The sequence below is a fragment of the Oryzias latipes genome, chromosome 20, assembly GCF_053564925.1.
Source record: "Oryzias latipes strain Hd-rR chromosome 20, Olatipes_Hd-rR_3.1".
NCBI lineage: Eukaryota > Metazoa > Chordata > Actinopteri > Beloniformes > Adrianichthyidae > Oryzias > Oryzias latipes.
The window spans coordinates 27702137-27715214 of NC_136256.1; the positions used below are offsets into that span (position 1 = coordinate 27702137).

At 43.7% G+C, this 13078-nt stretch overlaps 1 protein-coding gene across 2 annotated transcripts in view; it reads right to left on the reverse strand.

Moving 5' to 3' along the window:
- Positions 1–13078, reverse strand: part of gpr158a (G protein-coupled receptor 158a) — an 80757-nt gene that overhangs the window by 17436 nt on the left and 50243 nt on the right. For both annotated transcript variants that reach the window (XM_023949969.2, XM_023949968.2), the window contains exons 6-8: positions 5666–5775; positions 2144–2382; positions 357–495 (exon numbers count right to left, since the gene is read on the reverse strand). In XM_023949969.2, the coding sequence (XP_023805737.1) occupies positions 357–495; positions 2144–2382; positions 5666–5775 (488 nt within the window). The remainder of the gene's footprint in view (positions 1–356; positions 496–2143; positions 2383–5665; positions 5776–13078) is intronic.

The window sequence follows — 13078 nt, forward strand, 5'->3', positions numbered from 1 at the left end:
CACTGCTGTAGATGGATGGAAGAATAAACCTGAGACCATCATGGTGGTCAGGGTCAAACTATTTCAGAATTGACAAAGCCTTTTGGATAAGAGGTGAAACATCCTCAACTTTAAAAACCAAGTCCAGATGACAACCCTTAAACCTGCTACTATGAAAGACAGACCATAGTCTTTAATATGCCACATGTATGAAAGCAGACCCTGGTTCTTTCCATTAAACGGCAGATGATAAACCAACATAAGCTGTGGGCGCCTCCCCCTCCTGCACTGGACTGTGGAAAAGAAGGGAAATCTGTGCCAGTGGTGATCGGGGAGTTTGCCCTTCGTGTAACCCGGACCTCCAGCGTGAGGGTTACCTGATGACATGGAATATAGCTGACAGGATGAGCTCATTGTGAACAGCGATGGCCATGTAGCGAGGCTCATGGAAGGCCGACGGCACGGTCCTCACAGCGTAACAAAGGTACACCGCCCACAGCAGGAAGAGGAATTCAGCTGTTAAAAGAAGAGAGGGGACAATGAACACAAAGTGCACCCATCCACCAACACATACTGTAATCAGGACTGGAGAGAAATGCCCTGCTCAACAAATTCATTTGCAGCAGCTGTGGCTGTACTCTCATGGCAGTAAACAAATCCCTGTGCTCCTCCATGACAGCCCTGGGTACCGTTTCCAAGGTATCGGCTTATCAAACACAAACAGCCTGGTGTGGCCGGCTGCAAGTGTGCAGCAGAAACACACGCTCCTCTCAGAAATACAGCAGGAGTCTGATCCCTGCACCCGTCTATTTCTGTCAGGATCGTAAAGTCACAACAATCAAGTTAATTACAGACTTCACATGACGAGTGTGCGGCAGAGTTTGGAAAAGGTTACCAGAGATAGGATTTAACTGAACCGCCTGCCATCAGCTTCTGCTAAAATTATGAATATGGAGAAGTTCAACCTTTTCTTGAGGATCTGTGACCAAAGCCTTTGTCACAAGAGCCCATGTGGGGGGCTGACCCGTACAGTACTGTGGGTTTTTGGATTATTTGGGTCAGTGGAAGGTTGTGAAGAGGAGCGGCCGTACCTTAAGGGGAGTGCAAGTGTCTTGCTGTTGCGTCAATCATTCAGCCAGCACTCCTTTAACCGGGAGTGGAACAGGTGGCTTTCCTCAGTCATCAGGTAGACTCCACTGTCTCAAATGGTTTAATTAGCAGTGGAGCCTTGAGTGAACCAGAAGACCTATAACTTAGCCACCTTCCTGTAGGACTGCCAGAGAGATTTATGCATTGTTTTCTTGCTTCTCTTTCTTTATTATAGTATCTTCCACCGTTTTTTGCCGCTTAACCCCTTTCACAATTTTACAACCATAAAAACTATATGAACTATAAAAATGTTCAGCTCTTTCAGGTTTTTCCAGCTATGACTTTAAATTTCAAATCCTTGAACTTTTCAAGATATTCCAGGATGATACCCATTTTGGTTGGTGGCGTAATGGCATGACATGTGAGCTGCGATGCACAACTTTTTTTTGATGTGAAAAAAATCACCGTGTGTTTGTTTTCTCTTTGAGGTTTCAATGTGAAAAACCACTAAAATAGCAGAAAGTAAAGTAAAGGAAACAGAAATAGGTTGCGTGTTTTCCTTCAGTTCGTTGGGAGGTTGGAACCTTTCAAGTCAGGTGCAACAGGGCCAAAGGAAGACTTGACACTTGAGGCTGAAACGGCCACCCTTAAGGGTCTCGTAAAGCTGCAGCTAGCAGGCAGAAAGCACCTCCAGATGCTGCCACCTCCCCTTTAAGAATTTTTGATTTCTCATCCGCCTTCTTCTGCTGCTGGATGCCCCCCCCCCCCTTCCATGAACGTACAAAAACAAAGCGCAGCAGTTTAAAGGATTAATGTCTTCTCCTGGCAAACATGTGAGCACTGTCAACTGTACACGGATGCAAACCTAGTCCCAAACCCCCTCATCCCGCTTCACCTCATCACTCACTCTTCCCTCATCTTTCTCCTACTCCCTGTGCTGTGATGCCTAACAAATTACCTCTTGGTTTTATGCCACGAATCCATCAAATTCCCCATATTTTTCACACTAGTAAACACGCGCAGAGTGAGATGTATTTAAATCTATGCGGATGCCGGGGAAGATTGTGACACGTACCGACAGCCATCATGTAGTCCCAGCGATCCAGGAGGCACATGCTGAACTGGAGCCCGTCAGGCGTTCTGCCCACGTCGATCAGAGCCAACTTCCTGTCTGGGTTCTGACAGACGGCAGATGTCCAAGCCACCAGGAACCACAGGACGATGAGCAAGATGAAGCCCAGCAGGCGCAACACCCGCCAGCTGGTCAAGTAGGGGATCCTCTGGGCCGTGCGGGACAGGAACACCTTCAGCACTCTGAGGGAGGAGAACCCCAGTTAGTATCTGTTAATTCTGACTCTTTAGGATTACATAAACTCTAAATTTGATCGGCACCTTAATCTCACTGAAGGACTCGTCACATGCCAGTATTTGAATTCTTCATCAATCCCTTTAACCCTGTCAATCCCACCCCATCAGAGAATTGACAGATATTTCAGTTTTAAAGGGAATTAAGATGCATATTTTAAACGGAAAAAACAATCAAACCATTTTTTTAAATAAAATATAGACGGTCTTAATGAAGATACGTTGGTCGATTTGGTCAAATGTTTGCTCACAACAATGTTAGTTTAAGATGCAAAAAATATTGACATGAATGTTTAGGGGAAAACAGCTGTCTAAAATTTGATCCTCACAGTGGAATTCGTTATAGTAAATAAAACTGAATACCAAGACACTGGAAAAACAGGCCCACAAGAAACAAGTCAACAATTGAAAAAATATTTATTTGAATGAACAAAAGAAATCTGCCAGGAAAAATGGTTTTAACACGATGCCCAAGAAGGGAGAGGGACCCCCGAGTTCTCGGCTGGACCACGAACCGGGACTCATATTACATCTGAGCCGGGGGGTGTCCGTGTCCCTATGGTGTGGGTCCTTGTCCTCGAGTTCTTCCCCCCTCCAAAATTCCTACCGTGGGAGAGCCTGGTCGGGCCATGTTTACAACACTCTTCAGGGACCTCCACTTCTCCTGGGTGTCCTCCTCACGGGTGGAGGTGGGCGGCCCCTACCTTGCTCTCTCCCGACCTCCTGCGGGGTGGGAGGGTGGCTGCCCAGAGCGTGAGGCGGGTCTCCCTTGGGGGGCCCTGGCTCGTGCCTGGGGTTGGGGAGGGGAACCCCCGGGTGGTGGTAGGCGGCTTGTCTGGGGCTGGGGGTGCAGTCCGCGGATGGGGTTACAGGCTGGGCCCCCTGGTGGGGCGGAGGACTATCCTTCTGGCGGGCCTAGGGCCAGCACTCTCCGTACTCCTGTGCCTCCCTGCTCTTTGCCATTGGGGGGCCGTGGGGCAGTCCTGCTTGGCTTATCTGGCTGGACTTCCCGGTGGGCGGATTCCCTTATCTGCTATACCATGCCGGTGTTGGGGGGGCTCTGTCTACCCCTGCGGCTTAGGCGGGGTTTTTGGTGTGTGCAGTGTCGCCTCAGAAGTCTTGAGAACGAGCTGTCTGTGTAGCGCTACAGTGATGCGATTCCAGGAAATTCCTGCCACTTCAACTAAAAGTTGCCATTTTTATTTTCCTCAGTTGCAGATCTGTAAAATAAAGCCCCAGGGCCACCGTTCTCTGACATTGCTGCCACACAATGGGACTCAAAATTTATCTCTTGTACAAGATAATTGACCAATCCTGCTTAATATATTTATAGAACTGGTTTGTGAACCCATCCCCTCCCTGGCTTCGCACTGGATTCATGCACACCGTACTTAATTGCTTTCGGAGCTCTGGGCTTAAGAACTGGTGATCCTGGTTTTTCCTTTCAGAGAGCAAATCCCACTTGTCCTAAAAACAAAGTACAAAGCTGCTCCTTGTAAATTGGTTTCTAAATGTGACTGCTGCTCATACTCACCTAAAAGAAGTGTCGAAGGTGTAAAAACACTTTTGAAGGGTTTTTTGGGGGATAAAATCTGGTGGCACCGTGTAGTAAGTGAAAAAGAAACCCTGTGAAATTTGTCTGAAGGCAGTTGGTTTGACCATCTCATAGACGTAAAGAATGTTTTTCCATTACAACAACAGTGTGGAGTGATGTCGCAGGCTTTGTGCGGATGGAAAAAAAATATCCTTACGTCATTTTTTCTGTTTTAAAAATGAACGTTTGGTTTTACCGGGTTGTTCCATCTGTAGGGCTTCATTGATTCCTTAGAAAAAATGTCACGTCACAAAACACAAAAAAGCTTTGAGAAACTCCCATCACCGCAAACATCCTCCAATTACGTGCACTTGAACGACCTCAAGGTACAGTCACATCGTAGGTTGACCCAGATGGGTTCGGTTGGTTTTTGGGTTGTCCGGGTCTGTTGAGGGGCGCAGAAAGGAGGCCAGTACAGCCACCTCAAGGGTCATCATGAAAATGGAATGTACCATTGCTTGTGGTAAGTTTATTGTGAAGTATTCGTAAGGATAATTTCAGTTACACACAGTTGTACGGTCTTCTTGCGCCTCACTAGTCGTTGGTAAGGTGCTCCATACTGGCCGTGCACAAGTCCTATAAGCACGGTGCGTGCACGTGATAATTGCAGGATGTCCACATAAACTAGACTCTGTCTGATTTCCTCATTCCTAACAGTGAGGCTGCAGCAAGTAGCGCACGTATCGCGTAAACAGCACTAACGGGTTCCTTATGCAGTGGATTATGCAGGGTTAAGGGGTTTTAAAAATGAAAAATCTGAACGGCACGCCTGTGTCTCACCTACTTCTCCCATACTTACCTTTGCGTGTTGTTTAAATAAACGCTCTGTTAAACAACACACAAAGGTAACGCTGATATATGTTTCCACTACAACCTCCCTACCTGTAGTAAAATGTGCGTGAACACTTTTGCTCTACGGGTTCACCCAGCGGTCTACCACCTTGATATTTCCTGTGGGTCACTTGTGTGGCCTGCACAGGTTTGACCATGTCTCACCTGCAGACAGTCCGTATCCTCCGTGAGGACAGGTTTGGCCGAGCCGTTGCCGGTTTTGTCACTGAATGATGAGAAAGCTGAGTTTCTCTGCAGGTTCATGATCAATGGATGATTGTTAAAGAGGGACTACAATTTTGTCCATTTTTACGCGTCGACGTCGGAGTCTGAGGTTTCGAAAAACCACTGGTTTGCAGCGGTTGTCGTACAAACGTTAAAGTTGTGTAGCAGGAGCTGGACTCAAACACACGGCCAGCCGCTGCTATTCTTGGGCCTTGCCCTTCATGCACATTGATGTAATGTCCACTGTGCTCCCCACTAATGAGGCCCCCATCAAAAATTGATCCGTGTGACGGCACATCCTCTCCATCAGTGTCCCCCACCACCACCTCCACCAGGAAAGGAAACGGCGCAGAGATGCTAACCCTAAACCGTCACTGATTTCTATTTATTTACCCCCCATGCAGCCTGAATCACTCCTCTGCTCCCTTCACACATCCCTCCTTTCCTTTTGCCAATTATCAATTGATTCACTGAGGTCACATGGGGTCGGCTTTTTCTTAATTACTTTGTAAAGCTCTCCTGCGATAAACGAGGTTGTGAATCTGGGATTCACAGGCATGCAGATGTTTACGAGCTCCGTACCTGTACAGTTTGAGAGTGAGCGTCCCGTAGACGGTGGCGAAGCCCAGCAGACGGACCCAACGCAGGAGGATGCAGCGGAAAACGCTAGGATGGAAAAAAAGTATCCCCACCTGCAGGAGGACAGAGATGGTTTCAGCTTAATGTCCTCCATCATCAGAAAAATGCTGCAAGAACACGTTAAAAAGACCAAAAACAGGATTTTCATTGGAGTAGGTCTTTAATGGAAATGAAAAGTGGATCAAAATTAGACCAAAAATCTGTTTTTTTCTTTCAAACAGATGTTTATTCTTAAACTCTGCAGTGTGTCTAAAGTAAAACATCTTTGCAGAGACTCACAGTTAGATAAAACCCTCTCGGCTGCAGCTGAGGCCTCACTTTGCCATTTTACGTGGACTCAGGCCGGTTCCGACAACTTTTCTCTCGTTTCACTGCTTTGTATAGCGTAATCTTTAAACCGCTGCTGATAAACAGAAATGTTAGTTTGTTCCCATGTTTCTGTTCCAGTATGAAGGTTTCTCCTCAACACACTACAGTGCTCAGACTTTACCAGATTTACAAAGTCTTGGTTGGACTCAAACTTTCTGCCGTCTGCGACACCTTCAGAACAATCCAGGAAAATCCTAAATCTGTAAAGCATCCAACAGCATCCAAAAGCTCAGAGTAACTTTTTTTTTTACATGATGTTTATCAGATGATGGCGTTTGCTCCGCCGCCGTGCATCAGTTGACGTGCAGCTGCTGGAAAAAGCTTTCCTGCTTTTGGAACCTCTCATCCATGCTGGGAAGCTGACAAGCATGAGTCTTTTTCTCCTCTGATCAGGTGACACGCCTGAGAGGTCTGAGCGGGCCACTCCCCCCCTAAAATGTCGAGGGTGCTGATCAAGAAGCAAAGCTTTGAAAGCTGCTGAAGTGAAGCATCTCTGGGAGGATAAACAACACTGAGAACCATGAAGAAATAACTGCAGCAGATGTTTGGAGAGTTTTTATTTATTTATTTCCGATCATATTTGAGATCATTGATTTCCTTTACTAAACGTGAAAAATGAAAGATTTTTCAGACTGGTTTCTCCTGGTGAAGGACTTTTCAGGTGTTCTTGGTCCAAACTTGTGGAAATGAGGCTTTCAAAGTTTGAATCTGAACAAGAAACAAGTTTATCTGATTAAAAACATAAACAAAAACGGAAACAGAGGTTTATAATTGTTCAGGATGGTCTCTGAGCTATCTTGGTCTTCTGAAGACGTCTTTTGGGCGGCTTTTGGACACCCGTGATGTTTCACTTGGCTACATCAGAGGGTTGTTTGTCAGCTAGACCTGGAGGAGGACAAACCACCCCAGGAAGCTGCTGTTCTGCCAAGAACCAGACATGATCTCAAAAAGACATGAAGAGATCCAGAACAATCGTGGAAGAGGGAAAACAAAGACACAAACAAACATCTAAGGCGGCATAATTATCTGTCCGCTGCAGATGTGCAGGGATTTCCCCTGTGGGACCGTTAGTGTTAATCGGATTAGCTGGGGCATGAATACGTTCCCTCAGGCTGCAGCGAAGACGCAGGCATGTGAGCGCAGCGTAGTTGTCAAAGGGGCGGAACCGGCCCGGATCTTCATCTGCTGAAGATGGGAGGGAACACAGAAAACGCTGAATGGTGAGTGTCAGTCTGGATCCAGGCGTTTGGGACTCAATCGTCTTCTAGTCATGTGGTTTCTTCATCCAAAAGTACTGGTGAGGTGTTAGAAACAAGCTAATAGGTGTTTTTTGTTTGTTTGTTTAGGCCAAGAAAAGCAGAGAAAAAGCTATCAGACAGACATGCGGCACTAAGCAACTTGCTGACGCATGTTTGGGTCCGCGGGGACGGAGGGGGGCGCGGGAAGAGGCGTAAAAGCGCTCTCAGGGGGCAGACAGCTCATGACTCTGTGGATAAACGGACACTTGGAAGCAGGATGGGAAACACGTGTTCATGTCAGCTCGCTGTTGTCTGCAGCCAAGACGGATGCGTCAGCGGCCGTGCTCCCCTGAGGCCCGCCTCCAAACCATTCTGCAAGGTTCTCAGCCCATTCAGCAGTCCGGGGTTTGGTTCTGACGGTGTGATCTCACCTCCTTTTTGTTTTAACCGATCACAACAACGAGAAGCTCCATCAACGCGTTCTGTCCTGCAGGAGTCCTGGACTGAAGGACCAGAGCGTTTCCACAATTCTTCTTTCTTACTGCGGCTTCCGGCCAAAACTTTACTTACAAATGTTCACGCACGGTTTTAGAATTTTTGCCATCGAGAATGACCCCCCCCCACCACCACCACCACCACCACCACCAAAATAGGAGATGACATCAGAGCGAGAGAAACCGTCAGAATACAGACATGAATGAAGCCAAAATGACAAAAATTCTTAATTTTCCAACAAAACTAAGCGATTTTCATGAATTTTTCACAGGCACCACCCGGATCAAATCTCTATCCACAACTGAAGTTTCACTGACCTTTGACCTCAGGAAGAGGCTGCCGTCTGGATCAACTCTTCAACACTAGAGCTGTCGCAGCCGGCAGCTAAAAAACACACACTTTTGACGTAACGTGAATCCTCACCCGTTTACGTGATCACTGTGAATCAACTGATTCTGACGAGGAAAAAACCTGCTTTTCACATCACCTTTGTTATGCTGAGCAAAAACTAATGAAAGAGTGAAAGAATTTAGAAACAACAGCTCCGGCTCGTGTCGTTCTCGTCATGGAGCGGCTCTATGTGGTGCGGTTCTCTGCTCTGCTGCTCCTCACAGCGTCTCTCTTCGTCTCATCTTTGAGCCATCAGACTTTGATTAGAAGCGATGTGACTGCAGCAATAATCTTCATCTTTATCTGGATTAGCATGAGTGCGCTATTTATTCCAAATTTTCTAAAGTTTCGTTTCATTTAAACCCGAGAAAAAACGTCAGAGCCTACAAAACCTAAGTGACAAAGTAATTAGGGTTTTGGTAGTCCACTAAATGTAACTAATTACTGAAATTTGAACTGTAATCCGTCACGTTACTTTGTTACTAAAAAAAGTATTTAAAATACAGTAATTTGCTACTTTGTAAACCGTTACCCCAACACCGATGGTTGCTATGGAGATAAAACAATCAGAAAAGCTGCAATTTAGAAGAAAATCAGTAATAAGTGTGTCAGATGCAGCTCTAACCAGGGTGGCAGGGGCAGATGGGGAGATTGAAGGGCAGGTAGCAGCTGTCAGCCATCGATCATTACAATAAATAAAACACCAAAAAATAAATCGCCAAATTTGGCTCATCAGGTGAGAAAAATTTGTGGAAAACATTAAGAAATTAAAAGGCAGAAAAGATCATTTTGAGAAGGAAGTTCAACAAAAACAAAAAACAAATGTCCATTTAAACAAATAAAGAGAAAATTCTAAAAACATTAGAGTGTTCTCAATGATATGATGGGTGAAAAGCATAAAAAAACGAACTGTTTATTTAAATAGGCAACAAAAAATGGAATAGAAATATTAAAGGCAAACAAATAGGGATGCCCCGTTTGACACAGACGTTTCGGCGCGCGGTTCACCTTCATGAAACAGAGTGTTTCGGCACAATGTTTCGGGGCGTGTGTCAACTAGCGCAGATTACGTGGTTGATGACGTGTGAAGCGTCAAATGCTTCGTTTGGTCGAACCACGGTTCATATGTCACATGCGTTTCGAACAGTTGGGCGCGCTATTCTCTAGAAATACGAAATGAATCCCGAACGTTTCCAGACACGTTCTATTGTTTCCCCAAGATTGGAATCAGCGTCAGTTCATTGCACTTCAACATGGTTCCTTGTAAAAAACGGACTGTGGCTCTGGATCGTTTCAACTCGATTTCTACGAAGAAAACAATACATTATGAACAGTGTGTAAAATAAAAAATACTTCAATTAATGTATCATGGTGGATCATAGTAGTATCAGTAGTGATGGCTCAGCGGAGCAGTCTGCGGGGTTGGCACCCAGAGGTCCCAAGTTCAAGATCCGTCTTCTACGATTTTTTTTTTTTTGCGTTTATTTTCTTCATGTGATGTGTATTTTGTAGTGTCAAGCCCCTCTCACAGAAAACATCAAATGTGTTATTTAACGTTGCTTTTATTTGATCTAATCATCATTAACAACATTGTTTTGTTTTGAGTTTTGTCATCATTTTCCACATTGAAGTGTTACAAGGAGCGGAGTTGAAACATATGTTTATAAACTTCCAGTCCGCCACCAGATGCCGCTGTTCTGTGTGGTTTCAAAGCCCTGAATGGGTGGTTACAAGAAACCCAATGAGGCTTCATGGGGCTTCTATTCCCATCCCTACAAACAAAATAATTACAAGAATACCCAAAAGGTATAGTTTTCTTCCCTGTGTTCCATGTTTACCACGTTTGGGCTGGATGAATCTTTTCTGCATCATCAAGTTCATGTTAGCATTTACCTCCAAACCCAAACATGTCTGTAGATTCTGATGCATGATAAACTGCCTGAATAATACTAAACATCCATCATCAGATGTGAATGGAAAAAAAAAATCATGTCATGAGGTGTAAAAATGTTAGATCTTCGAGATCTTTGTTTACATTTTTTTTTTTTTTAACAGCGTCACTAAAAGCGTAGTCGCCGCCCTCCAGCATGACCCCGACATCCCGGGCCGCCGCTCAGAAATTCAGCACACAGGAAAATCCTGCTCTGCACTTTCCATCAGAGCGGTTTCTGGGAAGCGTCTGACCTTCTTCCTCCTCTTAACGCCGGCGTGTAGAACTGAAGAAGAACTCCTGCCCTCCTCTGCTTCTAAAACCTTCGGTTAAAAATCGATGCTAAGTGCAGGATTCACTGCTGTGGGAAGGCCAAAGGATCAAGTGTTATTCACGGCTGTGCATGTGAGAGTGCACGTGAAGAGATTTGAGCTCTGTGTAGCTTTTTAATGGAGTTCAATAGCAAAGATTATCAGCTCCAGCTGAGCCGTCAGAGATTCAAACCTGTCAAGGTTTGGAGGAGGCGGGGCTTTTTTTTTTTTTTTTTAAAGGTTGAGGCGAACGGAAAAGCTCCTGAGATGATGAAGCTTAATCCTCAGGGTTGATGCCTTAATACAAACCGCTTCATCTGACAGCAACAAACAACATTTCCTCATGTGGGAATTACAAACCAGAAGAACACCCCCCCCCCCCCCCCCCCCTTTTCAATAAAAAACAAATATATGTCGCAACCAATGCACGGATATTTGCTGTTCCTGTTATCTCTGGGTGTCAGCCATCATCCTTTCCCGAAGATCCCCACCTCTGATGATCCAGGAAAGAAAAAAAGCCTGTTTAGAAAATCGAGATCTGCTTTTAGATCAAACAAATCAGCTATAAAATTCCTACTTAAGTGAGCAAAAGTCAAAAACACGTGCGGCAAAGCCATCAAACCTCTGCAGAACAAACTCACAGAGTTCAAAAGTTGAAAACTCTTCACATTAGCCGACCACAACACCCAAATAAAGACTTTTACCATAAGTTTCATTGATGTGAAAACATTTTAAATGACGAGTGTGTTCCTTGTAATCAGCAGAGTGCGTTTTGTTGCCATCAGAGTTGCTGAGTTTGCAGAGAGACGGAGGCAAGGTCTGTCAAAAAAAGGAATTCACAAAAACACAACTAGAGAAACGTTAAACTAAAATACAACAAACAACAGCATCAGATCTGAAGACAAAAGTCATCTTAAGATCACAAAAGTGCGGAAAAATGGAGGCTCCAAAAAGACATTTTAAGACTAGATCTAAAATGAGCTGCCATGATGCACTAAATCAAAAAATTAAATACGTTTTCATTTTGTTTCATATTTTTTCAGTGATAATGCCAAAACTAAGCTTATAAAGATTGTTGTTTCCTTATTTTTATTCTTAAGCTTATGTTTTGCATCCAGTGCAGACGGTTTGCCGTCCCCAAAAACGGATTCACACAACCTGTTTCTGCTTTGATGGATGAGAATTTGGATTATTTTTTGGAGAGAAAGAAAAATCAGGCCCTAAAGGTTCTGGGAAATTCCCTGAAGTCAACCGTTTTAAGCAACGGAAACCCAAACAAGTCAAATAAACTGTTGAGATCTTTGTAAAGTAAAAAAACATGTTTGTCAAGTATTTTCTAAAAGACGCAGCCCCCCCCCTTGAGGAGTAGAGGCGGCGGTCGGTAATCAACTTCAAATGTGTAGACAATGAAAGTGCAAATGTGGACGACAGGAAAAGCTTCAGGATCGATTCGTCGTCCCGTGAAGGTCAGATTCCCCTGGGATATTGATCAGCTGAGATGTCAGACCTCCTCCTCATCGGCATGAAATGAGCACATCACCCTCAGGAGGACATGGATACCAACCTGCGCTCCACTTTCCTGTCCCCCCCATCCAACATGCAGCCAGCTTTGATCCCATAAGAAGGCTTTGAAGGGCTTTAATGTTTTTTTATGCAGTAATTGACCAGATTCCTGCCCTAAAAGTACGGTCAAGGTCACGCTGGGTAAAAATACTCAATCAAAGGGCTTTCCTGATTGAGTAAATTTGGCCCAAACCATGATACTTCCACCAGAAGATTTTACTTATTATGCTCCTCCTTACACTTCACTCATCACTGGATTTGTTTATTTTCTACTTAGTAGCAAAATGCGACAAAACGTAACGTAAAACAACGATGTCTTTTTTGTTTATTTGTTTTTTGTTTACAAATCAGTAAAATCTTCTAAGATTATCTTTTTTTTCCAACTTCAATTAAAACATTTTTATGATCTTTGGGCCTAAAAAAAATCAGCACCCAATAAAAATAACAAAGTTTTTTCCCTCCAATAAATAAATAGGATAAAACTAAAATAATCATAATAGTAATTAATGAAAAAAAATAAAATAAAATGTAAAAGGAAAATAAAAAGTAAACGATAAAAAAATATTAACAATAAAATAATAGTAAATTAAATAAAATTGTTTTTAAAGTAAAAATAAATAAATAAAAGTTAATAATAGCATTAATAATATTAGAAGTCAAATATAAAAGTAAAATGGAATAAAAATAAAAAAATGAAAGTAATTTCAAAAAAGTTAGAAAAATAGACAATTAAAATAATTAATAATAATGATACAGATGTAAAGGAGAGATCAGGCAGTTTTTTTTCTAAAGGATAAAACATAAAAAAAATCAGAAAGTTATAAAAAATAAGGATACGAGTGAAAGTAAAGACAGAAGAGGCGGAGCTTCAGTGTAGTTTTTTTGTGATCACAGTTTTTTTTAGAAATGCAGCTGAAAGGAGCAGAAATGACTCTCAGCCATTTATCACGTCTGTCTGAGGACAGTCTGGGATCCTGGAGCTCCTGGATTTCTTCTGTCAAAATGTTTTGACATGAACGGTCGTCACCATTGCTCCGCCCATGGCCGGCTTTTTCTGGGA